The sequence below is a fragment of the Alnus glutinosa genome, chromosome 12, assembly GCF_958979055.1.
Source record: "Alnus glutinosa chromosome 12, dhAlnGlut1.1, whole genome shotgun sequence".
Classification (NCBI taxonomy): domain Eukaryota; kingdom Viridiplantae; phylum Streptophyta; class Magnoliopsida; order Fagales; family Betulaceae; genus Alnus; species Alnus glutinosa.
In genome coordinates this window covers 18,990,767-19,008,289 of record NC_084897.1, presented here as the reverse complement: position 1 = coordinate 19,008,289, position 17,523 = coordinate 18,990,767, and the positions used below count along the sequence as shown (strand labels likewise).

Below are 17,523 nucleotides of genomic sequence, written 5' to 3'. Positions count from 1 at the left end.
TTCTAGCAAAACCGGCAAAATGATTTCTTTGGAAACAGAAAAAAAAAAAAAAAAAATTGATCATATCAGATTGTACTTAGAGACATACAAGATGTAGGCAACTCCTCTCACCTAAGAAAACCCAGGAAAAGAAAAAAGGATGGTCCATTTTGACTAAGCTCATGTTCCACTTATCCACTCCACTAAAAGTTGAAAAAATTTCTAACCCTAGAGAAAATCCAAACCTAATTCCCAACTACCCAATTATAGATATCATAAAAAAAAAAAAAAAAAACGCAACAATCTAATGAGACATTGATAAAAATAAAATTAAAAAAAAAAATTCCAGTCATAAATTGCCACAAGAAGCGACGATCCAATTGACATAAAAACCATGCTACAACCTTCCAAAAGGTCCGTTCATTGCTTTCTGGTGATGCCGAGTGTCCTTTGACGAGTCCTTCTGTGCTAGAATGCCACGTGCTCTGATTCTCACATCCGCGAGTGAATTGATGTTGGCACAAAAGTCCCACATTGGAAAACAAAAGGAAAGGTACACAAACACGGAGCATAAATAAGGAGCAAGGTGCACCACTTCAACATACTTACCTGGACGGGGTCAATGGGCGATCAACAAGGTCCATGGCCTAGGTTAGTGACCTCCATTGCACTCAGGAGGGGTGCTCGCCTAAGGTCTGCCCAAGTGGCAGAGCCTACGTCATAATTTGTGATAGTGGGGGCCTGCGTTCGCGCGGCCCCTGCCTATTTTTAATTTGAAATTATTCGTTGATTAAACGACAGTAGGAAGGAGAAATTTGGGAATCAAGACGTTCTTTCATTCGTAGATTTTTACCTTAAAGATCAACAGCGATAGGAGCAGAAGCTCCATTCAGAGAAAAGCAAAAGTCCTTTCAGCAACAATACACTAGAAGAAGCCACCTCAAATGTTAACAAAAGCTAAAATGTAAAATTGGGAGTAATGCTACAGTCATTCTCACCATAAAAAATACTCCCAACTTTAAGTAGCACTCTTTTAACTACTAAAATTTAATAATTTAATAGTAATTTTTAGCGTCAAAGTGTATTCATTGAAGAGTATGAAAGCGATTATCATTAGATCTAAAATTTAATGTTGATTTTTAGCGCTGCGTCAAAGTGTCTATTTGAGAATTGGGAATATGAAAGCAGGAGCATGTGTATCATTACATTTGTTGAGAATGTATATTTAGGTTGCTATTTTCTGTTTTTTTTTGCAAGTACAATGTAAGGAAAGAAACACAAAGCTAGGGAACATAAAAAGTGGAGGGGAGTCTTTTCTAATAGACGGAGGAAAAGAACCAGATAAAGGGGAGAGGATGGTTAGGAAGAAAAAGGATGATTTTGGGAAACATGTCGTTAACAAATCCCTTCGCTGCATTCAGAGTAAAGCGGTCAGTTAGTTTGCCTATACGACAACTTGAACTCAAATAAGCTGGTCCATAGCAATTGCAAGTGAACCCCAGATCAAGCAATGAATATCCCGTAAATTGGAATTAAGTTAGCCAATTAGCATTACAAGCGCTCAACCTTTTTCATTTTTCTTAGTGTTTTAAGCGCACAAGTTTCACTGGGGAAGTTCTGGACTGTGTTGGTGGGCTTAAGACCATCATATCAGCACAAGTTCTAAACTTTGACTACTCTTAAAGATGACCATTTGGCAATGAGTAATGCTGGTGACCATGGGCCACTTACTTTAGCTTAAAATAGAAGAAAACGAAGTTATCTGTGTCACCTTGAAGAGCCGCACCATGCAATGGGTTTGCTAGCAAGCCATATTTTTGGTTCTGCGGAAGGAGCTTGAGTCCCACACGGACTAAACACAAAAGAGAAGAAGCAAGCGCGGAATATTAATATGGACCAAGCAACAGCGGAATATTTACTTACCTGGATGGGGTCAATGGGTGATCAATGAGGCCCATGGCCTAGGCTTGTAGCCTCCATTGCACTTAGGAGGGGTGCTCGCCTAAGGTCTCCCCAAGTGGGAGAGCCTGCATCATAATTTGTGGTAGTGGGGACCTGCGTTCGCGCGGTCCCTGTCCCAATTGCATTCCCAAATATTTAATTTGCCCAACATCCTTTCTCTGAAGAGCGTATGTTATCACCTTGACGAAAGTGAGGACAAAACTTCTGTTTTGTGACAGTCTAATAACTAGCCCAATTAGGGCACGTCTCTAATGTTGATCAATATTTTAGAGATGAGTTAATCAAAAGCATATTATCAATGCGACTTTTCCATCTGAAATCGCTCACCATAGTTTCTGGAATCCCCCAATATTTCACCACGTGCTGATTGGATTGAATTATACAGTTTTTTCTCCTGCATTACCTAGACGTCACATGAGCGTGAAAAGGGTTCAACAATCAATTTTCTTTTTTTAAGGTTTAAAAACCCCCCTCTATCCTCGACGTTTGATCAATTTTTGAATCCCATTCTACAGAGGGACTTCGAATTAAAGCGAAAAAGAGGCGGTTTATAGTCCATGCCCAGCTTCCACTTCCAAAGATGTGCACTGTCCTGGCATATAATGGACTTTCTGCTAGATTTTGCAAATTTACCCAACCCCACATCGGTAAACAGTAGCATGATTTCATGAAGCTTTCAAATGGCTTTTTTCCTTTCTTTCTTTCTTTCTTTTTCTTCTTTTTTTTATTTTTTATTTTTTATTTTTTTATTTTTAAATACTGTCTATTGTACATCTACCAGATCTGAGAATTGTTCAATAGGTTCAGACTTCTGACAGTTTCTATCGAGACCAGCCCACACATAACTAAAATACAAACAATAGAGAACTTTGACATTATTCACATCATTATTATTCAGGTCAGACACGAAGAAGCAAAAGCATCCAAACCAAAACGCCAAACTGCAACTTGAAAACCATGTTCTATGCCTCCTAATTCAGACCCAAATAGCATAAAAGTTGTGAACCCTTTTGAAGCTAGGGAATATCTCAGGGCTCAAAAACCATGTTCTCTGCCTCCCGCTTCACAGATTCAAACAGCACAGATGACAGATAACGCTCTCCAAAGCTGGGGAAGACCACCTGTTCAGGTTTTGATGAAGAAAAGATCAGTATGGCCCGTTCACAATTCTAATCTGTCCAAGTATCTTACAAATTGCCAGAGTAGCAAACACCACATTAAACAACAAAGCCACACCACTACAAATAAACAAATACAGTTCATTAACTAAAAAAGTCAATGCCATCTCAAGAAAGGATTTAGACTAGCATTCAGGGAAAGTGTTTAGGAAATCAAACCTAGTGAAGGATTCAGTTACTGAACTTGTAAACCATTAATCTAATATCATATCAATCAACAATGTGTATGGAGTTGTCAAGTATATCAAATAACTAACCACATGTATCCTAAACAGAAGGCCACTAGAGTGCTGCCTACAGAATTTTAGTGCGTACTGAAATTGCCCCTAAACCACAATCTATGGTTGAATACAAAATTAAATAACTGGCTAGAAAGAAAAAGATCAAACTTACAACAATGAGTTTCCCAGCATTTTCTGGCCTCTTTGCTATCTTAATTGCAGCAGCAGCAGCACCACCAGATGATATCCCTACCTGCAATAAATGTTTGCACATATATCACAGAAGATCAAAAGAATAGAAGACATCCAATAACAAAAACCTTAGCCATCACAATTATTTTAAGAGCAAGGAGTGTAGTGAAACAATTGTGTAGAAAAAAATGGAGAGGACCTTGTTGAAACATATTTTTCATTTTTGTGGAGCTTACCAGTAAACCTTCTTTCAATGCAAGAAGCTTAGCGGTTTCAATAGCTTCTTCACTTGATATCTGCAAAGATTAGCATTAGGTCTGAGGAATAAATGAAGAAAAGCAATAAAATCATAAAAAGAAATAAGAAACAACGTATATCTTTAATTTCATGAATTTTTGAAAGAAAATGACACATCACATAATATGTACTTTATCATCGTAAGCAAACTCATAAATAAAAATGATAACAAAAATGAGAAAATTTTGAGGGCAGAGATTCCACAGTATTTGACAGGCCTTAAAAGGATTATCTAAAACTTCCTCATGGCTAGGAACCTCCACACATGCAAGCGAAAGAGTGAATCATCAGTTCCCACATGGTAGGACTTCGATGTACTAGCCCTATGCAAAGCTTAAAGAAACACTTATTACATTTGAATGTCACTTCAACCAAAGGGGGGTGGGGTGCACACTCTGGACTATATAGCGCTTATTACATTCAATGCAAGGGGACTGTCACTTGAATCATCAGGTCCCAGTCAAGTGGATGACCTCAAAAAGTGGTCAAATTCATTACAGTAGGATTACATGTCCAACAACGATGTTTCCTCTTTTCTTTTTTCCCCCTTTTGGGTAACTTTTTCTTCATAATATACTACCGCTTCACGTTTTTGCTTAAAAATAAAATAAAAAATTTCACAATTACTACAAAAACAGACAACTCCACATGCTAACTAAGAGATATGCCAATTTAAAGTTTTGAGGCTTACTTGAATAACTTCATCAAGTATATTGACCTCCAAGACTCCAGGGATGAAGCCAGCACCAATTCCTTGGATTTTATGTGGACCTAGAGATTGACAAGCATGCAGTCAATCAAGCTGGGCAAAAGACAATGTAAGGTGTTGCTAACTTCAAATAGGGCAGATATGCAAACAATCTTGCTGTAGAATTTTAAGAGTTTGAGGAGATGCTATCAAACACAAGAACATAAAAAATGGCAGTGGCCCATGACAATTAAGGCAGAGTTATCCTAGACAAAGTTTTAATTGTCTATGTCATGGAAAATCACATTCCAAAATATAGATTAGACAAATAATATAAAGAGAGGCAAAGGGACTTGAGGAATATAGGTACATTACATAGCATTCAAACTGTCATCAATTTTCTTACCCGAAAAAAGAGTTATCAAATTGAAACTGACTGGCCTGGAGCAAACAAATTTGATGCCAATTTACTACTTTACCAATGAAATACATAAAGATTTTCGTAGTTTCAAGTGAAAATGAGCACATGCATGTCACATGTGCTTTTTTCTGTCAAATTTAACACACTAGGCTAACAGAAGGGCTTTTTTGCCAACGATTGGTAGTTGAAGGGGGTTGAGTATGACAATTGGTAATTCGTGGGGGCAATGTGTAAATGAGTGGTAGTTGAGAGGGGTTACCCCTCCCCCCCAAAAAAAAAAGAAAAGAAAAAGAAAAAGAAAAAAGCCTCAATAACCTAAGGAACAAAAGAAAATTATCTAACAACACCGCTGATGAGGCAACTTGATAGAAATGTGTCCAAAATAGGAAAATACAGTACATGTGTAAGTCCAAACAAGTCGAACAAAAAGTTAAACTTCTAAAAACCGTAGAAACAAAAAAGGAAGAAAGGTTGAACTGGGTTGGGTCAGTATCAGTAAAAAAATAGTAACAGCTGAGAGCACAAACAGAATCAGTTTTCAATATACCAACATGGAATGGGTTGAATATAATAGCAACTGTTTTTAGTAGACCAGTTCAACTCCTAGACATATTTTCCAGCTACAAAACTGTTGAGGCAACTTGACAGAAATGTGTCAAACAATGGGTAAACCCCATTACGTTTATGAGTCCAAACAAGCCAAACAAAATATCGAACTCTAGTAACCAAAGAAAGAAAGGAAAAAATATTAACTGGAACTATATCAGTAAAAACAATAGTGAACAGCTAAAAACATGAACAGAATCAGTTTTTAATAAGCCAACACAGAATAGGTCAAATATGACAGGACCTCTTTTAGTGGACTAGCTCAACTACCTGCACATATGAATTAGCAGGGTCAACTGAGTTTTCTCTGCCTGATGGGGCTGGGTGTCCAACTAGCCAGCCCAAGGTCCACGGTCTTCTACATTACTGTAGTCCTAAATGCATAACTATTTAACCAAAGCCCTAAAATCCCATCCATGGAAATGCATCTAAGGATAGAATCTTTAGGCAGGAGCTAGACACTTAAATAGATATAAAATTAAGACGCAGAAAGAAACACTTTCATATCAGCAATAAATGCAATGGCTCTAGCAAAGACACAAGGAGGTCAAGTTGTGTGTGGAAGAACAAGTTTAAAGAGAGATAAATTAAGACCAGTTTCTATGAAATATTAAAAACTCAAGCAAAGTAGTCAAAAGGAAATCTTAAATGATGCAGCCTCCAAGCACCAAGTGCAACCCATATCCTTTTGTCCATGTTGCTAAGCCAATAAAATCCATACCACAAAGAAGAAGAAAAAAATGTAATAGCAACTACAGGAATAAGGTAAATAATCAAAAGTTGAATGAACAATGTAAAACATCATCACCCACCCGGTTTCCCTCCAGATAGTACCGCACTTTCAACTGGTTCAATCCCATAGAGCTAAAAACAAAACAAAAGGGATAAGAACATTATAAACAAACAAACATCAAAAAATTTACATAATGACTTCTCTCTAACTCAGACAAACTAAAAAAGCTAACCTTAATGTCAGGGTTTTGCTCTTTGAGATACTTCCCTGCACCTGTTATTGTACCTCCAGTTCCTATCCCAGAAACAAGCGCATCAACCTTCCCACCAGAGCCTTTCCAGATCTCAGGTCCAGTGGTCTCATAATGGACCTAAATACAAAAGAAGTATTGGATAGTCAATCTTTCCAACTAGGTACTCGTACATGCACAAAACATTGATCCAAATTATACCTTTGGGTTTGCAGGGTTTTCAAATTGCTGTAGCACATAAGCATTGGGAGTCTTTGCAAGTATCTCTTCTGCCTTCTGAACAGCCCCTTTCATGCCCCTGGCTGGATCTGTTAGAACCAATTCAGCTCCAAAAGCTTTAAGAATTATTCTTCTTTCAAGACTCATTGAAGCAGGCATGGTAATTATGAGTTTGTAACCCTTGGCAGCGGCCATGAATGCCAAACCTATGCCAGTGTTTCCACTGGTAGGCTCAATGAGGACACTCTACAGCATGAATAACAAGAAAAAGTTGTCAATTCAAAGTTTCCTCATTCACTTCATTTCCTGTGAAGTACAAAAATTACACTCAAGTATATAAAACCAACGAGCTTACTAACCATTTAAATCTTTTCTTCTTGACAACCTATATTCTTCTGTATGGATTTTGGGATGTGTGTGTGTGTGTGTGTGTGTGTGTGTGAGAGAGAGAGAGAGAGAGAGAGAGAGAGGAAGATTAATTTCCAGTAGAACTTTAAAGTTGAAGATGGAATGGCACATCAAATCATGGGTGAGCTTTGAACCAGTAAAAGAAATGCTTAAAAGGTTAGTATAATTATAGCACTTCTCTATTTCAACTATTTATGAAATTTGTGCCACTCTATGTATGTGTACAATGTAAAGAAAGTCCAATCTGTAAACATCATATTATACACAACCCAAGTTGTTGCACTGAAACTAACATAGCAGTGGTATCAACAGGAGACAATGCAAACATGCGTGCTGCAAATAGGCCTTAATCACGAATTTGGAAAGCAATAACCAAAAGTGAATATCCACTCAGATTTCGAGTGGGGGCATCCAAAAATGGATTTAGAATCCCAGAACATGTCTACATGAGGACGATTTAATTACTAACCTCACCCGGAGTAATGAGACCCTTCTCCTCTGCATCAGTAATCATGCTATATCCAATTCTGCAATTGAGAAAGAATTTGGAAATCATATTGAGCGGAAAAAAATAAAAATAAAAAATTCTCACCAGTATATATAATTTTAAGGCAGCATTTGATTGCGTGGATTGGGGCATGGAAAATTTCGAGGAAACCCAAAAAAAGCTACCAAGTTTCTCAGTTTACCGATGATCATGAGTTTGAATAAAAATTTCATAAAAATGCAACTCCATAAAAACATTATCCAGAATGCAGGATATCAAACACACAGAATTAAGATTCCAATCAAATCCAATTTTGTGCAAGCAAATGAAGCCAAATAATAATGATCATGAAAGAAAATAATGATTACATAGCTTTTACGTAATCAGTTATTCTAATACAATAACCAAAGAACTGTAAGTACCTGTCTTTGACACTAGAGCAGGGTTCCATCATCTCTAGCTTAGCAGCAATTCGGGCGACACAACCATCTACCACATGGTTGAGATATACCATTGGTGTTTTACCAATCAACTGTACATGTCCAAAATGAAAAGATTCAGAGAGTAAGCTAGTGTCTTTTGGTATGAAGATAATAATATGCGCATTAAGATAGAGATGAACATAGCTTACTTCAGTAACATCTTTTGCAATCACAGACTTCTCCTCCGCCATTTTATCACACCTCTGCAAAAATGATGAAAGATAAAGGGATCAGCAAAAACAAACGTATATAAAATCTTTATCAATTAATATGCACATATAATAACAGAAGAAGAATAACAATCCAACATACTGACAAAAGATTTGGATGGATCATTGAAAATTTTAACTGTAAGCACATTAAAAATAAAAATAACAATAATAATAATAATATGTTCAACAAGTTGACCAAATGGGATTTCTTTTTTCTTCATTTTGAGGCTCTCAAAGTTTTGTTCTCTTTCAACTCTTCCATTTTCTCAGTAACCAAAAAAATCCCTGACACTTCATTCCAACAACTACTAAGATCACCAACTCCATATCAACAAACAGGAACCAAAACAATGTCATAGACAAATAACAAAGCAAAAAAAAAAAAAAAAAAAAAACAGGAGAGATAAAATTGCGTCAAAATATAAGCAGTTTCTTATTTGTGTTCTCTGAAAAACCTCAATTTTCAGAAAATCTAAAACTGACCCAGAAAACCATATAGTACAAAAGATTGATCAATAATATAAAGGTCAAAAAGCACAAGTGTTTTAAAATCATTCGATTAATATGCAAAAAATAATAATAAACAAACATATTAACCCAAGAAAAATAAACGTATATACACCATACAAATTCAAGACACAAATGGTTCTGAAAAAATTATAACTTTCAAGAAAAAATTCAAGAACCTTGGAATATACCATACAATGCAGAGCTTCTGGAGAGATCTTTGAAACAAAACAAGAAAATGATAAATATGCAAGTGTAATCAGCTTAAAAGTCTCACCACGAAAAAGCTTATCCGAGCAGAGAAGGTAAGACAAAGAGTCCAAGACAGCCTCGGCCGGTGAAATACTCACGAGAACGAGAGAGACACAGAGACTAGCGGAAATCCTAAGAAATCTCTGGCGTTATTAGTAGTGGGACTTTTTTCTTATATATTGCCAAAGACTTTGTCCTCGGCCGGCGAAACTGTAATTTGGATTTGATTTGATTTAACATATACGGGCCATTGAAATCATGAAAATTGTTTGGCAAGTAATCGTGGATTGAAATATTTATTTAAATATTAGGGAGAAATTATTGATGTGATATAAAATTTGAAAATTTTTTATAGAAATGTGAAAAAATTTTATTTTGTAGTGGGTTTTTTTTTTAAATAATAATAAAAAATTATTGATGTGATGTAAAAAGTGTAAAAAAATTAAAATATTTTTTATTTTATTTTTTAGAAAAAAGTGAAATGAAAATTAAAAATTTTTAGCATGGTCACCAAACAGCTTCGTGATAATGTTCCAAGGGAATGAAAAACACACTTTTTAAATAAAATAATAATAATAATTCTCAAAAAAATATACCTTCAATCTTTTTTCAGGTAGAAAATTAAATCTATTAAATCATGCATCTTAAGAAGACTAAAAATGTTCTCCTTTTTACCTAAAAAATATTATAAGAATAATTTTACATCTGTCAAGGTGACAAACATAAGAAGTACGCTTTTTATCAAGTAGCCTGTAGCTGTCGTCGTCAATTTGTTATTGCCTCTTTTTCTCCTTATCCCTTTAAACCTTTTTTTCCCCCAATTTTCTTAATCATTAATGTCTCAATCTTGCTTTGAACAAATATTGTTTACCTCTGTGGACAAGATTCTGCCCGTGACATGTACATGACAATCTAATTCAAATGTATTTGGTAGATTAGGGATACTTATACATTAGTCTCAGTTATACATATCACCTACGGAAATATATATATATATATATATATATATATATATAATGTTAGAGCATCTTTTGGTGTTCTCATGGCACGATATAAAGGTAATTAAAAAAATTACATCTATGTCCTTTTGGATGGCATAGATGCAATTTTTGAATCAAAAAAACTATATTTATGCCATCCCGGGAGAACACCAAAAAATACTCTAGCATTCCTCGTATATACATATAGCTCATAATTTTTTTTTTTTTTTAAAAAAAAAAAAAAAAAAAAACGTTACATACTACCTCTTCAACAACTGTTTAAAGAAGTTTACAACAGGAAGTTGAGACATCAAAAGGTAGAAGTAGAAGGCTACGCTTTTCAGATTGTGCACGCATTGAAAAATGAAATGAATAAATTGGTGCAATTATAGTCAATTAACTGAAAATGCAGAGTTATATGTCGGATAGGAGGCGCATATGATATAACTCGTAGGCTAGTCAACGAATCGTTTTCTCTTATGGACGAACAAGTTCATATAGAGGAAGCCCCTCACTGTATTCTTAATATTGTAATTGTTGATCGCAGTGTTCTTACTTTCTCAAATTAATGAAAATGAAGGGTGACTAAATTTTTTTAAAAAAAAAAAAAAAAAAAAAAAAAAAGGTTTATGCTACATTTATTCTTAACAGTTTAAAGGTTTTAGTTAATTTAAGAGATAAAATATTGAAACAGCGTGTTAGGTAAATAAGATTGGATCTGGTTCCATTATAGATGAAAATTAAATATATTTTTATCTCTGATTTTGTATTTGATATATATGTCCAGGGGATTTTAAATATTTAAAAGAAATAAACTAAGAATGGCAAATAGATCTGTCCCGGCACCTGATCTTTTGTTCTTATTTATTTTTTTTTTTTATTAAAAACGTGGACCGACAACATATAGTTTTGATATCACCATTATAATAGTAAGGAATAAATGGTACTATTATTGGAATCCATCACGTTACACGACACGAGGTGTAGGCTTTGACCAAAACTTCCTTTGTGATAAGAGCATGGCGCTGTAATCGTCGGTGTTGACCAGAATTTGCTTGTAATAGGGTTTAATAAGATTTAATTTGGGAGGAACCTTGAAATTCGTTCTGGTATATATCTTAATTTAAAAACACAATAATGAATGTTCCCCAAATTAATTATTATAACTTTGATTGCCTTGTGACTCATAGGCTCATAGCGTATAATGCAAGCACAATGATCAAATTCCAAATTAATTATTTCAACTTTTATTGCCGTGGCGTGGATTCATGCAAATGATAATATATTTATTTATTTTTTATTTTTTATTTTGTTACAAAAGGAGGTGGTAGCCTCCCTTTCCCTGTTAGAGGAAATAGATCCCCGTGGAATAAGAGCGGGATTGGCTATGCATGTCCCCGGCATTTACAAACAATTCTAAAGTATTAAGAGAGGAGTGTTACATGCCACATTTTTATTATATATTTATGTAAATTTATGTAAATTTTATAATGTCTGGCTTAGCAATTTTATGGTATAAAATTAATCTTAATTTCATAATAAAAAATGTATGTAACTCGAGTTCCAACTCAATTTGTATAATTAAATGAGTCGAATTTGAACTTGATTGATTTCTATTGAACTAGGCTCGAACATGTTTCTAAAGTTTGACTCCAGCTCGAGCCGAAATCGAATTTACATATATATTTTTCGATATTTTTCGAGTTGAGTTCGAAGAACCAATACTCAATTACAATGATGATGACTGAAATATAGTAATACATGAGCATTTCGGATGTATATAAATTTAAGAATAAAAGCACATAAATGATAGATAAATGTTTGGTTTTTATCTTTTGTTCAGCTCCACATAAGATATTTGCAAAAAGAAATGATACACATATATCGAGTAATTCTAGAAGTCCCTTATGTGTCACTCTTGCGTCCCTCTAAAAATGTGGTGGCTTTAAATTCATTATTTTATAAAAATTCAATAATGATCAATTAGAAGTTTAATGGTGATTTTAAAAGGCACCTCAATTTTTTTATGGACACAAAAATGACATATGAGTAGGGGTGTGCACGAGGCGGTGAGGGGCAGATTTCCGCCCTTTTCGCCCCCGCCCCACATCCCTGCGGGTTGCGAAAATCGCACCAGTAGCCGCAACTATGTTTACTGAAGCCGCAGGTTTGCGGGAGGTTTCTGCGAGTGCGGATTTTGCGGGTTTTAGAGGGAGATCGATCATAGTTAGAAAGGAGGAGGAGATCTGAGTCGATCTAAGAGATTAGAAGTGGTCAATGGAGGAGGAGGAGAAGAAGAAAAATACAAAGAATAAGAAGAAGACCAGTAAATGAAGAAGAAGAAGGATATGGGGCAGTAAAAGAAATGAAGACAATAACTGAATAAGAAGGAGGATATGGGGTAATTTCGTAAATGAAGCCAATAAATGAATAAGAAGAAGAATAAGGCACGTGGACTTTTGGTTATGGATCATTCCAATCTTCCTACTTTACTTCACACTTTTCACACTTTAATCATTTTTCTCCTTACAATTGTATTGTTTTAAGAACTTACGTAAATAAACCAACGCAGGTCCGCCAAGTCGCATGGGTATTTGTTCAAAACAGCTGTAAGCCACTTTCCTGTAACCAACGCATGGCTTTCAGCTGTAGGCTATTTTGACTAGAGACTGCCACGTACCCTTCTTTCTAGTTCTAAAGCCTTCTATGATTTTCTCTGCAAGCCCTTCTCTTTTCATTTCTTTGGTCGTCTTCTTCCTCAGAGTTAGATAACGAAGAGAAGATCAGATCATAAGCTGAACGAAATCAACGAAGAGTGAAGAGAATAACAGAGAAGAGAAGAACGAAGAATACTTTAGAGGCTGCGGCGCAGAAATGCATAAAGAAGACTGCATTTTTTTTTCCTTCCTGCGGCGCGATGGGGGGAGGGTTAGGGTTTTTTGTTGTGTAAGTATAAGATATGGGGTGGTGCGGGGCGGGAACCCGGGGATTTTTCATCATGCGACCCGAGACCCGCCCCGCCCCGCACGGTTTGAGGAAAACTCAAACCGTGACCGCACAGAACAACGTGAAAACCGAAAATCACGGGGCGGTTGGCGCGGGTCGGGGCGGATCTACGGGTATTTGCCGACCCCTACATATGAAGGACTTCTTACTCACATACATCTCTTACACATCTCTATACAACCAAGTTTTAAATTCACCATTGAATTTGTAGAACCCAACATTGGGTCCCATAAATTCAATGGTAAATTTTAAAATGAGATGTGTAAGAGATGTATTTATATAATTTTTCATTGATAAATCCACCATTAAATATATGGGACCACATGGAACAAACATGTGGTCTCACAAATTCAATAATGAATTTATAAAAGAGATGGGTAAAAGTGGGCAAATCCTTTTTGGACTTTTTTACAAAACATACCACTTTTTTGTTTGACACTACCTTTTCGATGCTAAAAGTACTTTTTCAGCTTTCAACACAATCTCAAATATGTTCTAACTATCTTATAATACTGATGTAGCAGTCTCAACCAATCATTATGTCATTATTAAATCAATAATTAGTAATACTGACACATCAACATTGTAAGATACTTATAAAATAAATATGTGATATATAACATTACTCATACATAATATGATCTTAAAAGGAGATTACTCTCTTATCATCATTCAGGCCATCCATAGCCAAACCTAGCTAATAAATGGAAGATACAAGCAGTCATGATACCTTATGTGTAAAATAAAAATAAATAAATAAATTTTGCATGGACAACAACCTAGCCCAATATCCCCCACCATTGTCCCCCATCTAAGATTAATTGTACTAACAAATAGTGGGAAAGATCATTCCACTGGCATCCATGAATAGTCGCAAAATCATTTGATTCTAAAAGAAAAAGGAAAAAGCAAACAATTGATTGAGGTTCATCGTCTTAATTTCTAACTTCTAATGAATTATATAGTTTCTATATAAACACTTCTTGTAATACATAATTTGAATTAAGTTAATAAAAAAAAAATAGATGCATTTGATAAAATTTTAAGAACCGTTTCGAATTTTGAAAAATGTAAAATTGAGAATTGATTTGACAGGGGCACATTTGAAAAGGGTTAAAAATTGATGTGGCACAATTTTGGAAGAGCGTCTTGTAAAAATTAAAATTTGACAAATACTTTTATAGAATAAATAAAATTTCGAAAGTGTGCTGCCATGGTGGTGTTCCAACGGCCTTAGCGATGGTCATCAGAATTGAGTGACGGCCATCACAGGGCTGCTACACGGCAGCTGCCATATGGCGGCCAAGAGTCGCCACCACACGGTGGCCCACACATCACTTCTTTTAAAAGAAAAATCTAGTGTTTTTTTTTGTTAAATGTTTTGGATTTTGAGAAAGGTTTTGTATTTTGTTTTTAGAAGTGTTTAGTGATGAGGGCTAAGGAAAGTTTATAGTGTTTAAAAAGTGAAAAGAGGTATGGTAAAGTTTACCAAATAGGCCCATAATTTATCTTAAGATTTTTATAGGTCATGGATGTAGGTGTTTAGGCTTAACCACGTTAGTTCTTCTTGCCAGGGCCTTTATTTTTTATCAAGCTGGGCCTTGGACTTGGGTCTACTCTGAATATCATTCAACTTTATAAGTTGTTTTATTTTTACATAAATTCCTACCAACTGAATTATAGGAAAATTCTCCAATTCTCAAAGAAAGCATAGCACATTTAGAGACTATGGCATGTTTGGGTAGTTTTGGTTTTTCAAATACTATTTTTTAGAATTCAAATTCTACTAAGATTTTATCCAACTTTTTATAATTTTGTCTCAAATTTTATAAACCATCTAAACATAATTTCGAAAAACAAGTTTTCTCGTTATTTGCAATTTTTCAAAAAATCACACACCAAACAAGTCATAATGTAAGAATTCCTACAATATATATATATATATATATATATATATATATATATATATTTTTTCTTCCTTCCTCTAATTTTATTCTCTTGCATTCTATTTACCAAGAAAGGGGATAAAGGAAAGAAAGAGGGTTAGCTTCCATTGTGTACCGCGTGGGCTTGATGGTTCTCCAATGGACAAACAACATAAATTAAAAAAATTAAAAAAATAAAATAAAATTGTATACTACACGAAAATTTAGTCAAATTAACCTCCATATCATGAGGTATAATCCTATAATCCTTAACCAATAATGCTATTCGTTGGGTTTAATTTCCTCAAAATTTTGTTCTATAAACACAATTTAATCTCATTAATAAGCCTATGGCCCAAATTATATAAAAGGCCCACTTCCATAAACGAACTAAAAAAGTTCAAGATCCTCTTGCCCGTAGACAACTATGATCCATTGCAAACTCTCTGGGACTGTAAATTGATTTTTCTTTTTTATTCTACTGTAAATTGAAATTACTCAATGAAGTTAGCCATTGTAGCATTGCAAGCGCTCAACCTTTTTCATTTTTCCCACTATTTTAAGCGCGCAAGTTTTTCTAGACTGGGTTGATGGGTTAGGGCTGGTCGGATAAATTTTGAGGCTTAAGGCGATAAATTTAAGTGATGTTATTTTTTATATTTAAATATTAGTTAAATTAAATTTATTTTAATATTTATATTATATATATTTTTTTATTTAATATATCAATTAGAGCACTTTTTTCTAATTGTAAAATGTATTTTGAAACTTTTTTTTTAATAACTAATTAGATATATCACTTGATTCAATACATGAAATAATAAGATTTGAAGAAAAATAAAGGGAAAAATTGAAATAAGTTATATAAAGATTTATGTGTAATAGAACATAATGCAGAAAAAAAAAATTGTTGGACATTAAAAACCCACTAATGGTGTAATTTTATCTATCATGCACAACTCAAACATGAGAATTTATGCACTTTGAAGACTTTTTCATATTTTTCTAAATGTTCAATTTAAATAAACATTGGAGAAAAAATTATGCTCGTTGAACTAATTTTATGAATGTAAAAATTGGGTTTTTTAAAAGAGTAAATAAATGAAGCTTTTCAAAAATTTATGAATTATTATTATTATTTTTTATTTTTTTCAGAATGTGAAAAATAAGACTTTCAATTTGTAATTAATTTTACCATGATTGAGGGCCTTAGTTATAAACTATTTATTAAATTTTTACCACATTAAAGTCTTAAAATTTGTTTTCAAAATAATATTTATTGTACAATTATTAAGTGTGAACTTTAATTAAAGAGTATTTTATTAATTTTTTTTTATCATATTAGAGCCTTAAAATGCATTTTTAAGCCTTATTTTTATTTTTATTTTTATAAAAAAATATAAATTTATTGTATTATTATTAGTTGAGACATGATTCAATTGGGAGCCTTAGGCGACCATCTAAATCGCCCAAGGCTAGAGCCACCCATGTGATGGGCTTAAGACCATCATATCAGGCTATCAGCACAAGTTCGCAACTTTGACTACTCTTAAAGATCCCCATTTAGCAATGAGTAATGCACTGTGAGATAACAATGGCGGCCATGGGCAACTTACTTTAGCTTAAAATATGAAAAAACGAAGTTATCTGTGTTGCCTTGAAGAGCCGCATCATGCAATGGGTTTGGCTAGCAAGCCATATTTTTGGTTCTGCGAAGGAACTCGAGTCCCACACGGACGAAACACAAAAGAGAAGAAGCAAGCACGGAATATTAATATGGACCAAGCAACAACGGGAAAGATACTTACCTGGATGGGGTCAATGGGTGATCAATGAGGCCCATGGCCTAGGCTTGTGGCCTCCATTGCACTTAGGAGGGGTGCTCGCCTAAGGTCTCCCCAAGTGGGAGAGCCTGCATCATAATTTGTGGTAGTGGGGACCTGCGTTCGCGCGGTCCCTATCCTAATTTCATTCTCAAATGGTTTCTACTTTTTTGTTAGAGTCGGAAATTTACCATAATTAATTTTACTACTATTAAATAAATATTTTTTTAAAAAAAAAATTAAAATTCAAACAAAAAAAGGAAAAAAGGAAGGAGTTTGTGCGGTCCCTATCCCAATTGCATTCCCAAATATTTTTTACTTTTTTGTTAGAGTCGGAAATTTACCACAATTATTTTTACTATTATTAAAAAAAATTAAAATTCAAACAAAAAAAAGGAAGGAGTGGTGCATCACCCGCTGGCTGCAGCCTCCCCATAGACTGGGGTGACTCCCAGGCCATTGGGATGGGAGGCGGCTTCCCCAGAGGTTGAGGGGGGCCACCCCTAAAAGGTTCGAGAGTGGCTTTATTTTTAAAAAGAAAAGAAAAGAAAAGTTTATTTATTTATTAATAAATTTATATTATTTTATTAAGATGAACATGTGTCATCATTTTATTGGTTTGATGTGACATTGACGTGACATTTAATAGAATTTGTTAAATATTTAATAGAATTTGACTCAAATGATCGATTTGT

General features: G+C 34.5%; 1 protein-coding gene and 3 non-coding genes across 4 annotated transcripts; 3 read left to right on the top strand and 1 right to left on the bottom strand.

Annotated features, from left to right (window-relative positions):
• The first annotated feature begins 580 nt into the window (after nt 1-580).
• Nucleotides 581-741, top strand: LOC133853063 (U1 spliceosomal RNA). The gene has a single exon (XR_009896190.1). It is a non-coding gene; the product is annotated as a U1 spliceosomal RNA (small nuclear RNA).
• A 1,153-nt stretch (nt 742-1,894) lies between these two features.
• Nucleotides 1,895-2,054, top strand: LOC133853067 (U1 spliceosomal RNA). Its single transcript, XR_009896193.1, has one exon. It is a non-coding gene; the product is annotated as a U1 spliceosomal RNA (small nuclear RNA).
• A 733-nt stretch (nt 2,055-2,787) lies between these two features.
• LOC133851282 (cysteine synthase) lies at nt 2,788-9,290 on the bottom strand. Its single transcript, XM_062287618.1, has 11 exons — nt 9,120-9,290; nt 8,273-8,326; nt 8,064-8,173; nt 7,624-7,681; nt 6,729-6,992; nt 6,510-6,647; nt 6,357-6,408; nt 4,521-4,600; nt 3,769-3,828; nt 3,513-3,593; nt 2,788-3,062 (listed from the first exon to the last, which is right to left on the bottom strand). Exons 2-11 carry the CDS (start codon nt 8,312-8,314, stop codon nt 2,970-2,972), a joined length of 978 nt encoding a protein of 325 aa, XP_062143602.1. The 5' UTR covers nt 8,315-8,326; nt 9,120-9,290; the 3' UTR covers nt 2,788-2,969.
• Nucleotides 9,291-16,805: 7,515 nt separating this feature from the next.
• Nucleotides 16,806-16,965, top strand: LOC133853065 (U1 spliceosomal RNA). Its single transcript, XR_009896192.1, has one exon. It is a non-coding gene; the product is annotated as a U1 spliceosomal RNA (small nuclear RNA).
• The last annotated feature ends 558 nt before the right edge of the window (nt 16,966-17,523 follow it).

Bases quoted from the DNA above. Each gene is read 5' to 3' on its own strand.
- LOC133851282 (XM_062287618.1), bottom strand. From the start codon at position 8,314: ATGGCGGAGGAGAAGTCTGTGATTGCAAAAGATGTTACTGAA. The intron at 3,594-3,768 runs GTAAGCTCCACA...CATTTATTGCAG, and splicing joins CATTGAAAGAAGGTTTACTG to GTAGGGATATCATCTGGTGG. The intron at 3,063-3,512 runs GTAAGTTTGATC...AAACCTGAACAG, and splicing joins ATGCTGGGAAACTCATTGTT to GTGGTCTTCCCCAGCTTTGG.